Raw genomic sequence first — 22,119 nt, forward strand, 5'->3', positions numbered from 1 at the left:
GATGAAAAATCTGCTGTCATTTGAACTAGTATTCCTTTATGGGTAATGTCACATTTCTTCAGCTGCTTTCGAAATTTGTTTTTAGTTTTCAGAAGTTTTGTTATGATGGGTCTTCATGTGGGTATCTTTGGGTTTATCTTGTTTGAGAAGTGCTCAGCTTCTTAGATCTTCTCAGATCAAATGTGGTGTATTTCACCAAATTTGGGGATTTTCAGCCATTATTTCTTCAAATACTTTTTCAGCCCTGTTTTCCTTCCCCTCTCCTCTGGGATTCTGATGAGATGAATGCTGGATATTTTATTATTGTCCCACACATCCCTGAGAATCTGTATAATTTTTTCAGCTTGTTTTTTCTCTGTTTTTCACATTGGGACAATTCTATTGATGTATCTTCAAGTTCACTGATTTTTCCCAATGTCATCTCCACTCTGCCTAACCCATTCACTTAAGTTTTTATTTGTTGTTACATTTTTTAGTTCTATAATTCCTATTTGGTTCCTTTTTATAATTTCTATTTCTTTGCTGGGATTTTGCATTTTTCCATTTATTCCAAAAAAATTCGTAATTAACTGGTGAAGCATCTTTGTGATTGCTGCTTTAAAATCCTTGACAGATAACGCCAACATCTGATTCACCTCAGTACTGGTGTCTTGATGGTCTTTTCTCATTCAGGACGAGGTTTTCCTGGTTCTCCACATGATGCGTGGTTTTCAACTTCAACTTGAGCATGTTGGGTATCATGTTATGAGACCCTGAATTTTGTTTAAGTCTTCTGTTTTTTTAGCCAGTCTCCTTTAACACCACCCTGACACTGTGTGTGTGTGTGTGTGTGTGTGTGTGTGTTGGAGGGGTGAAGGGAAAAGGTTGCTTTGTTGCTCCCAGTTGGCAGTGCAAGTCCAGGTTCCCTACTCAGCCTCCATTGACATGGGGAAGGAGAGGCTGTTTGTTACTGCCGGGTGTGGTGGAAGTTCCAGATTCCCACTAGGCTTCCAGTGATACCACACTAGCTTGGGGCAGTGGGGAGGGGAGTGCAGGAGTGCTTTGTTTCTGCTCCCAATGTGACCTTCACTGTCATTGTGTCAGGGGCCTGGCCTCTGTACTGCTAAATGGTGGTGAAAGTCCTGACTCTCTACTAGGGCTCCTCTGATACCCACCCAGCAGGAAGAGGGAGGGAGGCTTCATTAATGCTGGGTAGGGATAAAAATCCAGGGTCCCCACATGATTGCCACTGATAAGATTGCAGGGGACCTTCTTATCACCCAAGAGGGATAGAATTTCAGTGTCCCTAATCAGCCTTCTCTGACACGCTTTGGTGGGTGTGTTGAAGTACCTTGTTACAGCCTGGCAAGGGTGTAAGTCTAGGCTCTCCTCTAGGCATTTGCTGGCATAGGTGGGTATAGGGCTACAGTTTTTTCTGTGGTATTTGGCTGGAGTAGAGCGGTTATTGTCTAAAATGCTTGTTTCTGGCTTTCTAGACTGCTCCTGTCCTGGTCCTTTGGCTAGAGAGGGAAGGCTTTTCTTGGGGCTTTTTTGTACTGTGGTATGTGCTCACTGGCGTTTCTGGGCTGCTCGCTTCTCCAGCACCCGGTCTCGGATATATGAGGTAAAAAACAAAACCCAAGAAACTCAGTGTCATGTTGTTCTCTGAGTCTCAAGGGTCCTACCTGGCTTGCTTTCTTTTCTCTACCTTCAGAGTCTTCTTATGCTTATTTTACATATAATGTCCATTTATATATTATAAATTTTGTATTATCCATATGTATGCATATGTATATATCTATTATATATATAATTTGTATATGTGTGTCTAATATATATGTATATATATTACATATAGAATGGGGATTCCAGAACACTTAACTGTGCTCATGAGGAGCCTTTACATAGATCAAGAGGCAGTTGTTGAGACAGAACAATGGGATACTGATTGGTTTAAAGTCAGGAAAGGTGTGTGTCAGGGTTGTATTCAATCTGTATGCTGAGCAAATAATATGAGAAGCTGGAGTATATGAAGAGGAACAGGGCATCAGGATTGGAGGAAGACTCATTAACAACCTGCGTTATGGAGATGACACACCTTGCTTGCTGAAAGTGAAAAGGACTTGAAGCACTTACTGATGAAGATCAAAGACCACAGCCTTCAGTATGGACTGCACCTCAACATAAAACAAAAATCCTCACAACTGGAGCAATGAGCAACATCATGATAAATGGAGAAAAGATTGAAATTGTCAAGGATTTCATTTTACTTGGATCCACAATCAACAGCCATGGAAACAGCAGTTAAGAAATCAAAAGACACATTGCATTGGGTAAACTTGCTGCAAAGGACCTCTTTAAAGTGTTGAAGAGCAAAGATGTCCCCTTGAAGACTAAGGTGCGCCTGACCGAAGCCATGGTATTTTCAATTGCATCATATGCATGTGAAAGCTGGACAATAGATAAGGAAGACCAAAAAGGAATTGATGCCTTTGAATTGTGGTGTTGGCAAAGAATATTGAAAGTACCATGGACTGCCAAAAGAACGAACAAATCTGTCTTGGAAGAAGTACAACCAGAATGCTCCTTAGAAGCAAGGATGGCGAGACTGCATCTTATATGTTTTGGACATGTTGTCAGGAGGGATGAGTCCCTGGAGAAGGACATCATGCTTGGCAGAGTACAGGGTCAGTGGAAAAGAGGAAGACCCTCAACGAGGTGGATTGACACAGTGGCTGCAACAATGAGCTCAAGCATAACACTGACTGTAAGGATGGCTTAGGACCGGGCAGTGTTTCATTCTGTTGTGCACAGGGTTGCTATGAGTCGGAACCAACTCGACGGCACATAACAACAACAACATATTACATATTGGGGCCCTGGTAGAGCAATGTTTAAGTGTTTGGATGCTAATCAAAAGGCCAGCACTTTGAATGCACCAGCCGCTCCTTAGAAGTCCTATGGGGCAGTTCTTCTCTGTCCTATAGGGTCGCTATGAATTGGAATTGACTCGACAGCAATGTCAATGTTGCATGTAGTGTTTTTAGTTGTACTTAGCAGGAGGAATGGTGAAAAGTATTTCTTTATCTTCCTGGAAGCAGAAGTCCTCACTATCTTGTTTACTAATCTTTTTTTTTTTAATTTTTGACTTGGGACATTTGTACGTGGGAAGCCCTCTCTTTGGACCTGATTAGCTCACTTTTATTCTTTTATTAGATTTCGCTGTGACTCTCAGGCCTTTCTGACTCCTCCACCTCAATTAAGTCTCTTCTGTTAGTCTCTCACTAAGCCTTGTGTTCTTTCCCTTCATGGCATTTATCCCATTCACAAGCCAGGCACTTACTTGTAGGTTTGTGTATTTAACTTCTGGACTGTTAGCTTCCTGAGGGTAGGGTCATGTCTACTTTTCTATCTCAGTACATAAAACCACCCTCTGGAATAGTGACTAGCACATAGTAGGTCTGTAGTTCAGTGTTTGGATGAATGTTGAATTAGCAAATTAGGCTCATTAAAAAAGAAAATGGGAATTTCAGTATTTTTATTTAAAAGGAAAAGTAGATATTATTCATCTTTTGTTACATTTATATTCAGTAGTAATTATATGATTATATTTGTTGGTCTATGACATTTTAAAGTTCTTCTTATAAAGTGGCAAGTGCTCACCCTTTGTATTCTTTAATTAAATTACATTCCATATTGAGAACAGCTATGTGCATGGTAACTGAATCTGATGCTATGGAAAGACAAAGCCACCTTTTTATTTTTGTCCTCAAGGACTTTACTTCTTAATATAGTTGAGATGTGCATATTTTACATACACACACGCATGCATGCACCCACGTACATATGTAATTAGATATTTATTCATATACACACTTTATGCCAAGGTTGGAGGAGGAAATGGTCATGAATATGTAATCATGAATTTCATCTGAAAGTAGCAGACCCTGCTGTCTTCACCTTCTTCCTTCGGTGACCCCCCCATAACATATTTTGGAAAAGCTTGGATGTGGCTTTGTTCTGATTTCCCAGAGCTGTAGCAAAGGGCAGTTTCATCCATGCTGTTGGAGACTTCCCGCTGACTTCTGCCCCCACTATAATCTACTCCTAGGACATAAGTTAGAGGTACCTGGCAACCTAAGGGGTGACCGACAAAATCACAGCAGTCAATTGTGACATAGGTGAGAGGTATTTTTCAGGCTAAAATTAATCCACAAGGCCAAAATGCCAATAAGGTTTTGTTGTTGGGTGCCGTGAAGTCAATTTCGACTTACAGTGACCTCATGTGATAGAGTAGAACTGCTTCATAGGGTTTTCTTGGCTGTAACTTTTTATTTTATTCATTTTGTTGTTGCTGAAAATATACACAGCAAAGCATACACTGAGTCAATAGTTTCTACATGTACAGTTCAGTGACTGATCACATTCTTCAGGTTGTGCAACCATTTTCACCTGCCTTTTTTGAGTTTTTCCTCCCCCATTAACATAAACTCACTGCCCCCTAAGGTTCCCATCTGATCTTATGAGTTGCTTTTGGTCAATTTGATCCCATATAGATAGTTCTTAAAAGAACATAATGCTCAAGGCAGACATTTTTCACTAGTTAAGCGAAACTATTGTCGAGTTATGAGAAGCCTTCAGGGGATATTTTTGGTTTAAGGATGGCTGTAATTTTGACAGAAGCAAAGTTTTAGGCTATCTGAATCCCTGCCAGGTTTATACCTCTAAACAAAGAAGCATTTCCTTTGGTTGAAAAAAAAAAAAAAACCATTGCTGTTGAGTTGATTCCGACTCATAGCGACCCTATAGGACAGGGTGGAACTGCCCCATAGGGTTTCCAAGGAGCGCCTGGTGGATTTGAACTGCTGACCTTTTGGTTAGCAGCCGTAGCTCTTAAGCACTGCAGGACCAGGGCTCCTTCCCTTAATTTCCAAGGATAAATTCTTGTTAAGAGTGATTGTTTTTGGTGTGTATTTGTTTTAACGTGCTTACAGTACCTATGGTTTATTTTATGATACATTGTTAGGTTAACTATTGCTCAAAAGCTGGGATATATTGGCACAGATTGGTATCAAAATAAGTCCCTTTTTTCTACTGTGGCAATAAATTTGAAGATTTCTTTGTTTTTAGTTTTTTGTCTTCAGTACATTTGTGAGGACCTTCGCTTTGGTTTCAAAATAGAGAATTTTCTGTGTCAGAACAAAATCAAGCTCAGAAAAAGTGTTAGAAGTAACCCAAAATTACTAAGTTAACTAATTTTATTCTAGTGTTCCTGAGACCTTAGCTGAATGCCATCTGGTCTTGTAATGAATCCAAAATGTAGAAAAGTTTACAAATAAATTCGAAAACAGGAGTTTTTTGGTTTAGTTCCATAGAAGTTTGCAAAGTCGTGCTGCCACTCGATTCCAGAATGTTAGAGAAGATTTATCAAAGTCACCAGAGGCTCACATCAACATGTTTCTGTCTGTGAGTGGGTCTGTTTGGTCTGCAAGTGTATTTTCAGATAAGGAAACAGAACCTTAAAATTAATTTTAAAATAAAATTCTATTTTACCCTCTATTTTTTTCCTATAGTCAAGAAAAGTGTTAGCATTTATTGTGTTAAAAAAAAAAAAAGTTTTACCTACTAGGATATTAGAAAATAGCACGCTGCGCTTTTAGATGTTTGTTCATGATCTGTAGAAGTGTAGAAATATCCGTGATTAAAAAAAGCCATGAAATAGAAGCCATGAATATATATATGAACTTCTTGATGAAAAAAGACAACTGAGATGTTTATTTTGAAGTCTCTTTCTCTAAATTAAGTGACATCTAAAATACATTTAGGCAATTAGAATTTGTTAACAAAGTACGACTTTAAAAATGTAAGTTTTAGAAAATTGATGTTGGGTATTAGTGTTCGCATAATTTACATATTAAGAAAGATCTAATGTTTAGACAATTGTTCAAATTAAAAATACATCTCAAACAACCTCAACTGTGAAATAACACTTTTAAATTTAAGTTCTCTTATCTTCTTCAACCTACAGTATATTCTCTGGCAAGGTACAATAAATATATATCAAGGATATCGGATAAAGTATATACATTTTTTAGATGATATATCAACATATATATATATTAACCATTCGTTGACCCTTGTATGTTGACCTTGAAGTATCCAAAATGTGTATTGGCTAACATCTATCCATTGACTTGTTAAAATATATTTAAATAAATTGGGAATATATTTTGTTGGGACACTGGGCGTGTGTAAATATTTTAAGACCATTTTCTTTCACAATTTTTCATAGTTTAACTCAATTTTCTACCCTGCTCAAGTTAAAACCACTTCCATTTAATATAACCTCACAAATTGTGAGTATATTGTTTAAATAGCCTTTCTGGGTCACATTCCTACAGCCAGAAAACTTTAATTTTTATTTAGGTTTTTGATTCTTCGGAGATTTTTTGAAAGCTTCATTTAGTGTAGCATAAAATTGAGTAATGGCAAAAATGTTCATTAGTATATGCTGAGAACTCAGCATCCTATGTCACAACTTTTGTGTTTTTACTGCCACCTAGTGTTGCATGTTGCATGGTGGCACAGTGGCCAAGCGCTAGGCTGCTAATTGAAAGGTCAGTGACTCCAACCCACCAGCTGCTCCGTGGGAGAAAGATGTGGCAGTCTGCCTCCGTAAAGATTTACAGCCTTGGAAACCCTATGGGGCAGTTCTCCTCTGTCGTGTAGGGCTACTAGGCGTCGGAATCCACTCAAGGGCAACGGGCTTGTTTGACTTTGTTTTGTTTTAGCGTTGCCTTTAAAAGCTAAAAAAAAAAAAAATTTTTTTTTTTAAAAGCTGATGACACCTGAACACAACTTTTATTTGTAAGAGAGTTACAGAAATTTCTTAGAGGCTGACCAAGAGAATAGCCTACCAATCTATTAGCGCAACAGTAGGAAAATGACATTTTTGTAGGTTAAAAATGCTAAAATATCACAAAGTTCAGCCTGCAGGATTAAATCAATATCCAAATACTTTTCCTTAGGTAATCTACCCTCACTTTTGAAACGAATTTATTTCACTTCCTTGGTATAATTTCAAGCAAAGGATCACTACTTTAAATGAAGAATTACACAAAAATTTCCAATTCCAAAAAAAGAGAAGTGGTCTAAAATCCTCCAAATGTTAGATATTTCATTTTAACATTAAATGCATACACAGTTTTCCAATAATTCTGAACCTGGCAAAATGCCCACATTAGACATATTGAATGCTAACAATTAACCTACTGAAGTTGTTCTTTACTCCTAAGGTGAAAATGAATGAACGACTTACCCCAGAAATCACCCTGAGTTTCTAAACCTTTGGTTCTTATGACCAGCAAGCCTGTCTGCACCATGCTTGCTAAACTGATAGTTTTGAAAATATCATTTAATTGCAGTTTCTTAAAAAGATTTTACGTTATCATGTTTTGTTGCCCCCAACACCTCCCCCCCAGATCTGCTTAGAAACAATTGATTCTCAGCTATTTTTAATGACTGAAGGTTTCTCTGACTCACCGAGCCTCTCGGGTTCTTTGGGGCTGTGACTCACAAGGTTTATTTTTCCTATTTTTAAAAAATAGTTTCACAGGTACAAAAAAGTTTCAAGAATAATACAGAGAATTCCCATATACCCCTTATCAGAATTCACCAATTTTTAACACCACATTTATGTTCTCTCTCTCTGTTCCCTGTCTTTTGAGAAGACTTTTTTTTTTTTTAATTCACCCATTTGTAAATGTTTATTATGGAAACTTTTAAACATACACAAAAGTAGAGACCAGTATAATGAACCTTTGTGATCTCATACCCATCTGCAACAGTTACCAGCTCCTGGCTAATCTCGTTTCATCCATACTCTACCTACTTGCTCACTGGATTATTTTAAGCTAGTCTCAGACTGATAGAGAAGACTTTGATGTCGTACCTTTGGGACATAATATACTGATGAAACCCTTAGGCAAAATATTAAAATTACATATAAGAAAAGGTGAACTATGTTAGGCAGTATGTATAGTGGTTAAGAACATGGGCTCTGGGTTCAAATCCTGGTTATACCATTGACTGCCTTTGAATGAGTTCAGTACCTACTTCCTACAGTTGTTATGAGGATTAAATGCACGCAGTATGCTTACACCAGTGCCTGGCAAGAGTAAGTATTCAAGCTTTGTTACTTATTCTTGTCATTGTTGTTTCAGAAAAGAAAAAAAAAAATCTGCTTCTATAGAGGCCTCTTCACCTAATTGAAAGGTTTGATTAAATTCAGAGAATTCAGTTTAAAAACTCTAGGAAAGAACCACAACCAACCAATTTATTCATCTGGTCACTACTTCCCAGTGTTGGGCATGTGTTGGGTTCCTGGAAGAGTAAATAAGTTTTTCATCTTTTGGAATAGGATACTTCTGAATAGAATTATTCAACTGGGTTTTTTTTTTTTTTCCTTTTCATCCTCTGATAATTTTGGTAATCTCTTGGTCTTTCTACAACTGTCTGCTTCTTCAGTTTTCATCCAAGTAAAATGTTTTTTTTGTGTGTCTTCCTAATGGTGTCAGTCAAGGGAAATTCTTTTGTTGAATATATATGTGTTGCATGCTTAAAATACGCCAGGCTTGACTAAAATACATTCCTGGCTCTGGATATGCTGTCAGATAGAGAGCACAGAACTGTCCTCGAGATAAATTACAGTGCAGTAGAGCCTTGTTTTCTGACCTCCTTCACCAGATGACCCAGGCCTTTCCTTTCCCTTCTTGCAATGCCCTAACTGGCAGAGGCCCTCACTGGGTGGGGTGAGGGTGGAGGCAACGAGGCAGAAGTCCACTGTGATGGTTAAGGTTATGTATCAACTTGGCTAGGCATGATTCTCAGTGGTTTGGCAGATGTTACGTAATCATCCTCCATTTTGTGATCTGATGTGAACAACCAATTATTGAAAGGGTGTGGCCTGCATACAGTATGTATGCATGTTCTGGCAAAGCTTGCTGTTTATCTTGATCCTGCATCTGACCCACCATCCTCTGACCTGTGGTTCTTGGAATGTGAGCCAGCAGCCTGCCTCCTGACCTGCCAGTTTTGGGTTCATCAGCCCCCATAACCATGTAAGCCAGGAGAAACCTGACACCTGACCCCACAGATTTGGGACTTGCCACCTCCACAACTGTGTGAGTAGTTTCCTTGAAATAAATCTCTATATATATTTGGAGCCGTGCTGGTGCAGCAGTTAAGAGCTAGGCTGCTAACCAAAAGGTTGGCAGTTCAAATCCACAAGTCAGTCGTTCCTTGGAAACCCTATGGGGCAGTTCTACTCTGTCCTATAGGGTCGCTATGAGTCAGAATTGACTCACTGGCAATGGGTTTGGTTTTTTGGTTTTTATATACATATTTATATGTATATGCATCACCGGTTTTGCTTCTGTAGAGAACCCAGCCTAAGACATCCACTCACTGAGTTAAGTGCTCACCAAGAGGCATTTTGTTCCCAAGTCTGTTTATATGTGGTATTTTTGTTACTGTAATTGGCATAATTTAATTAAATGGAATGAAAAGTGATGAAATGTGTGTGTTAAAACAGATAGAGCCTACATTTCTGTGAAAACCTTTGGAAAGACTCCATAAAGACAAATTGCTCTCAGATTGGATAAAGACAAGGCAATTATGAAAGACTGGGGAGAGATCATAAAATATGGACAGCTTCCAGATTCTGTTTTCACATTGCTTCACAAGTGTCTTTTAAGTTTTCACTCTTCTTTAAAGAAAACAAACCTGAGAAGCTTAGACATTGTCTTATGGGTATTATTTATGCATGGAAGGCAGTGGGTGACTCCAACACCAGATGCTAATCACAGGGAAGGCCTTGGCCCTATATAAAAGAATTTACAAGTAAATGTACTTTTAAATATTTGCTGAGATAAAATACTAAAGAGAGACTTTTTTATGATTTCCCATTTTAGCTAATTTTTTTTTTATTAACTGAGAAATTACTGGTCCCAATTTAAAAAAAAACACCACCACCAAACCCTTTGCTGTTGAGTCGATTCCGACTCCTAGTGACCCTATAGGATGGCGTAGAGCTGCCCCATAGGGTTTCGAAGGAGCAGCTGGTGGATTTGAACAGCCGACTTTTTGGTTAGCAGCCGAGTTCTTAACCACTGAGCAACCAAGGCTCCACTGGTCCCAACAGTGCCACCTAAATGGACTGCTTTTGTCCTTGGGGAGTACTGAATTAGGGAGTTGGCTTTAAAGCTTGTCAATTAATGGGAAATATATGTTTTGTTGAATGACCCAAAACCAAAACCAAACCTGTTGCCATTGAGTTGATTCCGACTCATAGCAACTGTATACAACAGAGTAGAACTGCCCCATAGGGCTTGCAAGGAGCATCTGAGGAATTCGAATTGCTGACCTTTTGACTAGGAGCCAAACGCTTAACCACTGTACCACCAGGACCCTGTCAAATAACACTGTGCCTCAGAATTAATGATTAAAAAATTAGTACATAATTATTTAAATATGACTTTGTCAACAACCATTTTTCTCGTATTATTTTGCATTAGTTTAAGGTCTTACAGGGGTTAACCTAACCTGCTTTCTGTCCCAGAAAGTTTAGGAAAAGGCAAGTCTCCCACTTCTGAAAGAGATCAGTTTACATTCAGAATGGAGTAGTTTCCAGAAAAGAATTGTGCAAGGGATAAGGATTAGAAAACTGTGCAGTTCGAGTAGCAGAACATTCTTCAGGAAGAGTCCTTAAGTTCTTGAATGTTTAGAAGGTTTTTTTTTTTTTTTTTCTGTAACATTGATGATTGGAAGACAGCTTGACTGGATACAAAATTTGGTTCAGATTTCTTAAAGTTTCTTGAAAGTGCTATTCCACTGTTGTCCTGATTTGTTGCTGTCAGAGTTTGGTACCAGTTTTATTTTCCTTCTCTTGTAAATAAGTGTCTCGATTGTTTTGCTTGGAGGCCTAGAGGTTTGTATTACCTTTTTTTTTATCTTTAAAATTGAATAGTTTTACTGGCATATATCTCAGAGTTGACTATTTCAGATCAACTTTCCCAAATACACAGTGGGACCTTTCAAATGAAGCTTCAGGTCCTCGGTATATTTCTGGGAAGTTTTCTTTAATTATGACAAAAAAAAACCCCAAAATTATAGGTTTTAATATTAGTGCTGTTCCATTGTTTTGTCTGTCTCCAAGGTCTCCAGTTATATGTATGTGGGATCTTTCCTGCTTGTCTTCCCATCAGTCATTTTCTTTCATTTTTATATCTTTATTTATTGTATTTTTTTCCTCTTTGCTTTTCAAGCCTTTCCTTAATGTCATTTATTATATTTTCATTTGTAGCCATTCCCTCTTGGCCACTTTGTAAATTAATCTTCATTTCTAAGATAAATTTGTCTTTCTCTTCAGTTTCTTTGCTAAGTTCAGTCACTGTCATTTGACATCTTTCTGTTTGTTTGACATTTCTGTTCTGCGTTTTTCTAGTTCTAATTTGAAGGTTTTCTGTTTTTGTTTTCAAATTTATGAATGCTTATTTAAGGTTATTTAATTCCAGGCTGGATATTGACTTGTAATTTTTATCCGGTTCATGTCTTGTTTGTTTGGTTGGTTATTGTTTGTTTCTTTGATGTATATATGTATGTATTTTTATTTTGTTGGAGGAACAAAACCCCAAACTGAAATACCTTGATCCGGAATATCTCTTTTAGTCTTACAGTAACTTTGTATGGATGTGGTCTGTTGTTTTTGTTCATTTTGAAATGCATAATTTTCCTGGAGCAGTAATAGTAGTTCTAGTTGCATGATAAGAGATTTGGATGACTTACTCAGTTTCTTTGTTGAAGAATGCTCCCTTCTGCTGGTATAATACAGTGTCATTTCTTTAGTGAGTACCTTCTTTGTGGTGAAAGGTGTAGGGATTGTGTTTATTTCTGTAGCAATCTAAATTTCTTACTCTTGTTTTCTTTTTTCCATAATTGCCAGTCTTCAGGGCTTGCCTCCACCTTCAAGGTAATCCCTCCAGAAATAGTGTTTCCTAAGATTACCACCTCTGATTCTGTGCACTTTCAAGCCCTATCCTTTTGATTCTCCAGGAGATTCTGATACCCCAGGTCTTAAACCTGTTCTCAGTGCGTTCTCAGTCAAGATGGAAATTTCTCTTTCTGGGTGTGATTTTGTCTGTGTTCCAACATCCCTAGACTTCCATTCCCCTCTCCGCTTTTTTTCTCAGTATCTGCTCTGACTTACCACTAAGATGTGGGCTCTGGAGCCGGTCTTGCTGGATTTGAGTGTTTATTTCCTATTTTCATGCAACATGAAATTCATGGTATTCCCTGTCTCCTAGTTATATAGTAAGCATGAGTGATGGATAGCTTCATGTGTTCCCCTTATTGATCTGGTTTTTTAAAAGATATGTGGAGAGATTTGGAATTTGGTGACTCTCTTATCCTGTGGAAACCCAGAACTCTCTAATACTATTTAAATTTTTTTATTATTGTGGAGATTATATATGTATATACACACACACACACATATAAATTTTGTCATTTTAACCATTTTAAGTGTACAGTTCAATGGCATTAATTCCATTAAAAATGTTGTGCAACCATCACCACTATTTCCAATTTTTCATCACTCCAAACAAAAATTCTATACCCATTGAGCAATAACTCTCCAATTTCCCCTCTCCTCAGCCCCTGGTAAACTCTCATCTACTTAGTGTCTATTCGTTTGCCTACTCTAGATATTTTATTTTAAGTGGAACAGTATATTTGTTGTTTTGTGTCTGGCTTGTTTCACTTAGTGTAGTATCTTCATGTATCAGAACTTTATTATTATTATTTTTTATGGCTGAATAATACTCCATTGTATGTTTAGAGCCAATTTCGTTTATCCACTTATTTATTGATAGACACTTGGGTTGTTCCCACATTTGGCTGTTGTCAGTAATGCTGCTGTTAACATTCACATACAAATATCTGTTTAAGTATATACCTAGGAGTGGAAATAATGGATCATATGATAATTCTATATTTAGCTTCTTGAGGAACTGTCAACCATTTTCCATAGTGGCTACCATTTGATGTTCCCCACAGTAATGTGTGAGAATTCCAAGTTCTCCACATCCTCACCAGCACTTGTTAGCTGTCATTTTGATGATATCTACTAGAGTGGGTGTGAAGTGGTATCTGATTGTGGTTTTGATTTGCATTTCTGTAATGACTAATGATGCTGGACATCTTTTCATGTGCTTATCAACCATTTGTTTATCTTCTTTGGGGAAATGACTATTGTAGCCTTTTCCCACTTTTTCATTGAGTTATTTGTCACTTTGTTGTTGAGTTGTAGGAGTTCTTTATATATTCTGGATATAAAAATTCTTATCGAATATATGGTTTGCAAACATTTTCTCCCATTTTCTGTGTTGTCTTTTTACTATCGTGATAGTGTCCTTTGGTGCATAAAAGTTTTTTAATTTTAATGAAGTCTAATTTATTCAACTTTTTCTTTTGATGCCTCTGCTTTTGGTGTCCTATTTAAGAAACCATTGCCAAATCCAAGGTTGTGAAGATTTGGCCCTATGTTTTTTTGTAAAAGCTTTAAATCTTTAGCTCTTAAATTTAGGTTTTTTGATCCATTTTGAGTTAAATTTTGTATATGGTGTGAGATGAGAGTCCAATTTCATTCTTTTGCATGTGGATATCCAGTTTTCCCAGCACCATTTGTTGAAGAGACTGTACTTTCCCTTATTGAATGGTCTTGACACCTTTGTGGAAAATCAGGTGACCACAGGTGTGAGGATTTATTTTGGGGCTCTTAGTTCTGTTCCACTGGTCTATGTGTCTGTCCTTTGTGAGTACCTCAGTGTTTTGATTAATGTAGCTTTGTAGTAAGTTTTGAAATCAGAAGTGTGAGTCCTCCAACTTAATTCTTCTTTTTCAAGATTGTTTTGGTTATTCTGGGTCTTTGGAAATTTGATATGAAATTTAAGATAGATTTTTCCAATTCTGCAAAAAACACCTTTGAGATTTTGGTAGGGATTGTATTGACTCTTATATTGCTTTTATATTAAGTCTCCCAATCCATGAACACAGGATGTCTTTCTATTTATTTAGGTTTCACTCTTCTCCTTCTGGGATTCCCAGAATGCATTTGTTAGTCTGCTTGATGGAGTCCAACAGGTCCCTTAGGCTCTATTGATTTTTCCACGTTCTTTTTTCTTTTTACTCCTCAGTCTGGATAATTCATTTGTTCTGTTTTCCAGTTCATGGATTCTTTTTTCTGTCTGTTCAAATCTGATGTCAACTCTCTTCAATAAATATTTTCATTTCAGTTACTGTATTTTTCAGGTCCAGAAGTTCTGTTTGGTTTCTTTTTTATAGTCTCTATTCCTTTATTGGTAATCTCATTTTGGTCATACATCATTTTTCTGGCTTACTTTAGCTCTTTATTCGTGTTTTTCTTTAGCTCTTTGACCATATTTAAGACAATTATTTTTTAAAGTCTTTGTCTAGTGAGTCCAATGTCTGGGCTTCCTCAGGAATGGTTTCTGTCAGTTTGTTTTTTCCCCTTTAACTGGGCAATGTTTTTCTGTTTCTCTGTATGCTTAGTGGTTTTTTTTTTTGTTGTTGTTAAAAACTGGGCATTTAAATATTATAATGTGATAACTCTGGAAATCACATTTTTCTCTTTCAAAAGGTGTTGCTATTCTTGATAATTAAAGGCTTAGCTTGTGTTCATGTAGTGTTTTGACAGAGCTTTCCTTGAACTCCAGGAGCTCAAAACAAAACAAAACATTTCTCCCAGTCATTGTGGATTGGCCTGTGCTGGGTTAGTCCTTTAACACTTAGCCAGATCATTTACAACTCTGCCATGTCTTCAGAAACCATATACCTGATAAGAATTTAATAACCAAAATATAAATAAAACTTAGACAATTTAACAACAAAAAGACAAATAACCCAATCATAAAATGGGTAAAGGACTTGAATAGACAACTCTGCCTTGGTCTTCACTCCCTTCTTGCACTGAGCCTAGAGATCAGCCAGTTGTGAAAGCTTAGAGTCTTTTCAGATGCTTTCTAGCCTATATCCTGTACTGGGCATGCACATAGCTTTCTAAATTTCCCACAATATGTAGGAAGTTTTAAATGCCCTAATTTCCTAATGAAACTCTCTCCCTGGCTCTTCCTCCTAGGCTTTAGGCAGTCTGTTGTATGTCTCAGTAATAATCTTTTGCCTCAAGTGGATGCAGGTTTTTGTTGGCTTTACAGTGTTTTCAAGCAGCACCCATGGCTTTTGTGCCCTGAGTGGTTTCTGAGTTAGATGAAACAGAGGTAAGCACCTTGCGTGAGTCCTTCAGATAGATTAAAACATCCAAATACAGTAATTTGCAAATAAGATCTGTTCAGCTCCCTCTGGAACCAGGCACCAGAGTCCTACACTGGGAACAAGGGCTGCCATCTTTAAAACTGCCACCAAGTTAGGGAAGGGGTGGGGGAAGGACAAGAAAAACACCACAAAGCTTTCCTACGATTTTTAAGTTGCCTTTTTCTTAATTCAGCCTTCACATGGTTGCTGAAACCTTTGACTGTTTTCCAGAGGCTTGACAAAGTTGATTTTGAGAGTTTCTGCTTGTTGTTTTGATGTTTTTGTGAGGAATGAGAGTTTGGAGTTGGCTACACCACCATTTTGTTGACGTTACTCTCCTGTAATGATATTTTTGTGTCTGGAAAAAAAAATTGAATTTAGGTCATTTTGTATACTCTCAATATATTATATTCACTTATAAATTGAAGAAGAGTGCTTCATCTTCTGTTTAGTTTACAGCATATTTTATTTTATGTTTGCATTATCATTATATGTATTCTAATTTATTTGTAGTTCACGACAAAATCTATTTTGTTAACATAATGCTAAACCTAATATAGGATCTATGAGAAGCATGCTGGACATATTGTCATAGTTTAGTTTGATAAGGGACATTTTGAAATTGAAGCCATTGAAGAAATCTTGACAATCTTCCTCAGAAATCAATTGCATAGATGAATCCATAAATCTGCAATGTAAATCCTATATAACTTTATTCCAACCCACTAAAGCGTAGCATGGAGTGTATGTGTGTGTGTATTATAGCCATTGTATGTGCCATATGTATATGCCTGTATAAATATGTCTGTATTATATCCTTTTAAACATATACTGTTTTCCCATTATCATTAAAGTCAAATAGTAAATTAGAAATTATTTTAGACTCTAAGAGAATTTAAGAGACCTCTACTAATACTTATCACTTCAAATAGGACTGAAATAAGAATATAGATGGCATATTCTGTGATATTTATAGGATATTTAAAGTAAATATTTAAAGTATCTTAAGGAAACTTTTACTGAATGTAATGTACTTAGAGACACTGGTTAAGAGTGTCAAACTCAATGAAGTTTCCTGACGTGAACACGTTCACAAGACATAGAACGCTTTACCAGAAGCCCTTTCTACCCCTCCCAGTCACTACCATCCAAAAGTAATCATGTTCCTAACTTTTATTGCCATTTAGTTTTGCCTCTTTTAAACTTTGTTTAAATTGTGACATATAGTATGTATTCTCAATGTAGTTTTTCAATCATTCCAGTCTGTTGAAATTGTTTCCCAACTCTGGTGCTTTTTAACAGTTTTATTTTTTTTCTTTAACTTGTTAATTAATCATTTCGTATTACCATGTCAGTGTGCATGCTGATGACTCTACCATGGCTGGCACCGAGCTGCAATACTCCACAGATGTGCTGTTTCTAGCATTATAAAAATAATCATAAATATTACATCTCTAAGTCCAGTGAATAAATTGTCAAATTCATGGTTAATTAGATAGATTAATAAAATATGAAGATATTTAAAGATTTGGTAGCAGAACAGTACAATTAGTATGTTGCTAATTCTGAAAGTGAATCTAAAATGGGAAAGATGATTTTACAGTCCATGTGTTAGCCATATCCCTGACTAAAGAGGTAAGTTGGCAGTCTTTTTAAAGCTTCAAGATTTTTATCACTGGGTTTTCATCTAAGTGTGCTGATTTTAATGACTTTTTTTTACTTAATATTTTCTAAGTATATTATGTGAATATGCTAGAATATGTTGAATGTTGTCATTTGACGATGGAAGTGTTGCAAAACAAACAAAATGAATCCAAAGTGAAGAGGTGATATTGGCATATCACATTGGCAGCAGATCCTTGGACTTGGATTTGGGGAGGAGTGATTTCCAGAAAGTCCGGGTTTGAAGTGACCAACCTCTATTAGATTTCTTAAAAGTTGCTGGCATTTTGAGATGAAAACAGAAAAAGAAAACCTTGCAATGGAGAGGCGCACATTTGAAAACTGGGCCTCTGCTGTGCCTAAATACATCCACTTCCCTCCTGAGCCACGATCACTTGCAAATTTATTTTAGGAATGTGGAAACAGGAAAGAAGGGAGGTAAACTATCTTTCCCCTACTTAATAGTTCCAGTCCCTTTGTACTCTGCTCCCTTCCCCAAATTACAGGTATATTCATTGAAGTGGGGTTGACTGTGCCTCCTGAGGGATGTTCACCCAGCTGATATTTGGGCCCTTACCACACTTTGTACTGGGCCCTGAGCAGAAGCAGGATTGGTCCCTGATCTCTTGGAACTTCATCTAGAGGGGACACAAAGCACTGAATAGTCACATAGATATAAAATGACTTGAGGGTAGAGTAGGGGAACTTAACTTATTGGGGGTCAGAGAGAAGGCATTTTTGAAGAGCGATAAACACTAACATGGGGTCTGAAATGAGGATGAGGAAGAGAGACTATGGAGGAGATGCTTTGGACAGAGAGGAAAATAGACCTGCCAAGGGAGCATGAAGTCTCTAGGACAATCACAGATGTAGGGAGGGATGTGGTGTAGGCTGGAGAGGACACAGAGGCCAGATGACCTGGCTGTACAGGCCATATCCAGGACACTTTCTTCATTGAAGAGCCATGAGAAGCCATTGATCAGGATGGGACAAGAGGTGAGAGTACGGCTAGAGGTAGTGCCTATCACATTTTCAGTTTGAAAAACCCAAACAACCCTTTTCTTGCTCAGTGTGGAAGATGTTTCTCACTCTTGCTCAGCATGGAGGATGTTTTGGAGCAGTCAAGATTGGAAATGCATTAAGTGGTAACTGCACTGGCCCAGGAGAGGGATCCTGGTTGCTTGGATCAGGGCAGGCAGTGAAGATAGTAGCTTGGACCCAGGAAGGAAGTGGCTCTTCTAGAGAGACACATGTTGGAAGCAGTACTCAGAGGTTTCAGTGATGCACTGGATGTGGAGGAGGTTAAGGGAGAGGCGATGTCATGAGCGACTGTAGGTTTCTATCTTGGATGAAGGGCCAGTCACTGAGATAGGTACATTGAAAGAAGATTGTGTCCTGGCAAAAGATCTTGAATTTGCTTCTGGTTGTGTTGAGTCTAAGGTACCTGTGAGAGGCAGGAGGAGCCCGACCGGCAGTTGGATGAGCTGGAAATGCATGTCTGTGAATCTTCGGCATGAAGGAACCCGTGTTCCCAACTTCCTCCCCCTTTAATGACTGGGCCAACTATGCTGTATATAATCAGTGCACAGGCACCTGGAGAAGGGAGGGGGTGTCCTGCGGAAACTCTTCTGGCTTCTAGGGCCCCGGGGAGACAGGGCCAGTATGAGTGTTATAGGGTGGACTACAAATGCAGTAACCGTTGCAGCCATGATTTCATTACCACTTTGTAGTAATGTCTCAGAATTTACATGGAAAAGGGTGGAATTGAGGGAGTTAAAGAATATTGACTTGGAAATTTAACAAAACTGCTGTTTGAAATTTTCTGTGGATTTTTTCCCTGAGAATCCAGGTCTTCAAAACTGGGTAGAAAATGTGCTCTTAATTAGAAATGTGTTCACACAACCATTACAGAAACTTGAACTGTTATCACTATCCATGTGGAGAACTGCTTGAACAAAAGCATGGGAGGATGAATAAACATGATCTGTGGACAGAGCTTGTTTGAGGTAAATGACTCTCCTTGAAATTCATTCTTTGGCTGCTATGAGAGCTTTGTCTCCTAGTTTTTTTCCTATCCCTTTGCCTACTCCTTCTTGACCTTCTTACTGAGCTGCTACCTGGGCTTCTTTTTCTCAGGATTCATTCCCATGCTTCTTTTCTCCCTCAATCCTTCCCTAGGTAAGCTTATCTACTCCTTGGCCTCAGCTGTACCCCTAGGTGAGCTCCTGTATATCATGGCTCCCATCATAGCCCCTGGCTGAGTTTGTTCATTCCTTGGCTTGGGCTGTACTCCCAATATTTCCTATTGAGCGTCCACCTGTGTATCTGCTCCCTGGGTTGCGTTCACTTGAGTGAAGCACGTATACTATGGACCTCATGGATTGCAGAGTTTGAGATGATCAAGTAACATTCAAGCTTTTTTTTGCTTTTTGGGTTGTTTGGTTTTATTTTGTTTCAGGCAGAATGAAAACCTATGAGCACAGGAATTCCATTAAGTAGGTGCCTTGACAAACTTGTAAGCATGCTCCAAAGGAGCACTTGAAAGTGGGTATTTCCTGCTTTCTGTTATTCACATGGTCATTGCTATGTTTAAGAGAATACTTACTGTCTCCAGAAAGAATTTGTCTTAGATTTGCAAAGTCTTCGCGTCTTGTCACCAAAAAGAGCATCATGTTAAGTCTCAGTGTAAGTGGTACTTTAGTAAGGCAGGTTTTCTTTACTGTAAACTAGACACTTTGGTCTCCATTTTCCTTTGTGCAAAGTGGGAGAGTAGATTAGTTAAAACTAGGTGCTGTAACAAAAACAAAACAAAAAACCAAACCCGTTGCTGTCGAGTCAATTCTGACTCATAGCGACCCTATAGGACAGAGTAGAACTGCCCCGTAGGATGTCCAAGGAGTGGCTGGTGTATTTGAACTGTTGCCTTTTGGTTAGCAGCCGAGGTCTTAACCACTGTGCCACCGGGGCTCCATGTGCTGTAATAAGTCTCAAAATATCTAATAACCCAAACACAAGAGAATTTAATTTCTTATTCACATAAAGACTAAAACAGGTGGTCCCCTAAGCAGTGTTCCATGCTCCTTCCACCTTCCAAGGTTTGCTTGCTTATCTGCATTAACCTGGCAGAAGGGAAGAAGACATGGAGGGTGGCGAGAGGGAAGGTTTTATGGTCTAGGCCTGGTAGGGGCACATATCACTTTTACTCATGTTCCATTGGCAGGAAATCAACTGCATGGCCATTAGGAGGCCACATAGGCAGTGGGAGGCTTGGAAATGTGGTCCAGCTGTGTGCCCAGAAGGAAGAGAACATGGTTTTGATGAACAGCTAGCCATCTCTGCAACAAGAAAGTAGCCGTTGGCTATTCCTGTGGGCCTTTATGATTCTGAAATTCTGTTCTGTATTAGCTCTTCCTCATTGATTCCTACAGTTACAAGAACTAAAAAGGAGTAAGAACAATAACATTCAATTACATTTTCCTTAAAGGAGCCCTGGTGGCACAATGGTTAAGTGCTCAGCTGCTAACTGAAAGGTCAGTGGTTCGAAACCCACCAGTGGCTCCGCAGGAGAAAAGACCTGGCGATCTGTTCCTGTAAAGATCATAGCCTAGGAAACCCTGTGGGGTAGTTTTACTGGCTGCTATGTGTTGGAATCAATTCCATAGCACACAACAGCAGCCAACAGCATTTTCCTTGAACATAAAAACGGATAAATTTCAGCCAGCAAAGTTTGCTTCATAGCAACCCTGCTTGCAAAAAATATATTCTGTGATCTTGTGAGCCTACCTGTTTGTCAGCACAGGATGCTGGTTTGAGACCATGATTATCTCTGGACTGTCTTCATGTAGGTTGAAAGGATAGGCATGGTTATCATTTGTGGTATGGAAGTAAGTTAGATGAAGCCTTTGAAGATGAAGGAACACTACCATTAATGGCTCACAATGAAAACTGAACACATGAATTATAGCCCATCAAAGATCCTCAGGGAATAATCATCAGAATCTTGGACAGTCCCCTTCCCCCCTCCCCAATCAGGACCAAAGGATCCTCACATCAGTGGCAAGATCCTGCGAGTAAATTTGCTCATTTGTCTAAGTTAGAGTCTTTGGAAGGCATCTGTTTTGTGGATTTGATGTGTATTCTCTACTGAAAAATAAATAATACTCCAGCTGTGAGTTTGTAATCTAATTATAATGTGCTCTCTGGATATGATTACAGAGACTGATGGAAAACTAAAGAGAAACAGAATACCAGGGATGTTGTAAACAAGGCAGACTACTGGCCCTTTTTAAGAAGCTGCATTCTGCAGTGTCCTGGGGGATCTTGCCCAGATATGATATGATAGTATCCTGAGCCTCTCTGTCATTCCCTTCCCCCTGCAGCATACACCTGCTTTCTACTGTATTTAAAATTCATGCCTCAACTTGAGTTCTGTTTAAACTAAACATTGCATTTTTAGAAACAATTGCGTAATGACTATAAACCAGTGCCGGTCGAATTGTGATCACCTGCAGACTGGTGTCAGTCCACAGTGTTTGTCACTGGTCCACGATGAGGTCAGGACAACAGTCGGGGGTAAGCTTCAGAAATTTGGAAGGCGGTTTGACATTGCCAGGATGCTCAGGCGTGCACATGATCAGTGGGTTCACCTTGTTGAACAAGGTATGGACCAGTTCGGGTGGTGTTCGACATGCACGGTGAGTTGCATGTGGTGCACGTTGCACTCCATTCACGTGCAGTAGGGCCATGGATAGGTCCACAATAGACTGGGAATTTAAAAAATTGGCCCTTCACCATAGAGAGTTTGAGAAGCACTACTACAGACATAAAGAAGGCTAATTAAAATAAACACAGCTAAATATTACTAATATAGAAGCAGGAAACAATTTGCTCTAGGTTAAGATAGTGCAGTATTTATGGCTCAGTGGTTAAACATTGGGCAGTTCGAATCCACCAGTCGCTCCTTGGAAACCCTATAGGGCAGTTCTACTCTGTCCTTTAGGGTCACTATGATTCGGAGTCGACTCAGCAGCAATGGGTTTGGTTTTGTTTTTTTTTCTTTTTTACATTCACTAACATTGCTTTTGTGCCAAA

At 38.5% G+C, this 22,119-nt stretch overlaps 1 protein-coding gene across 8 annotated transcripts in view; it reads left to right on the forward strand.

The window, feature by feature from the left end:
• The window catches only part of ANO10 (anoctamin 10), a 229,651-nt gene that overhangs the window by 79,078 nt on the left and 128,454 nt on the right, over positions 1 to 22,119 (forward strand). For 2 of the 8 annotated variants that reach the window (XR_002785703.2, XR_002785704.2), the window contains exon 12: positions 18,940 to 19,034. The exons of 5 other annotated variants lie outside the window; for them this stretch is intronic. Coding sequence is in view for 1 of the 3 variants with exons in the window: in XM_064274717.1 (XP_064130787.1) it covers positions 18,940 to 18,981 (42 nt within the window). In the remaining 2 variants the exon portion in view is untranslated. Of the gene's footprint in view, positions 1 to 18,939; positions 20,634 to 22,119 lie in introns of those variants that run through there. One more of the 8 variants, XM_064274717.1, reaches the window with a different exon arrangement.

The sequence above is a fragment of the Loxodonta africana genome, chromosome 22, assembly GCF_030014295.1.
Source record: "Loxodonta africana isolate mLoxAfr1 chromosome 22, mLoxAfr1.hap2, whole genome shotgun sequence".
Taxonomy (NCBI): Eukaryota; Metazoa; Chordata; class Mammalia; order Proboscidea; family Elephantidae; genus Loxodonta; species Loxodonta africana.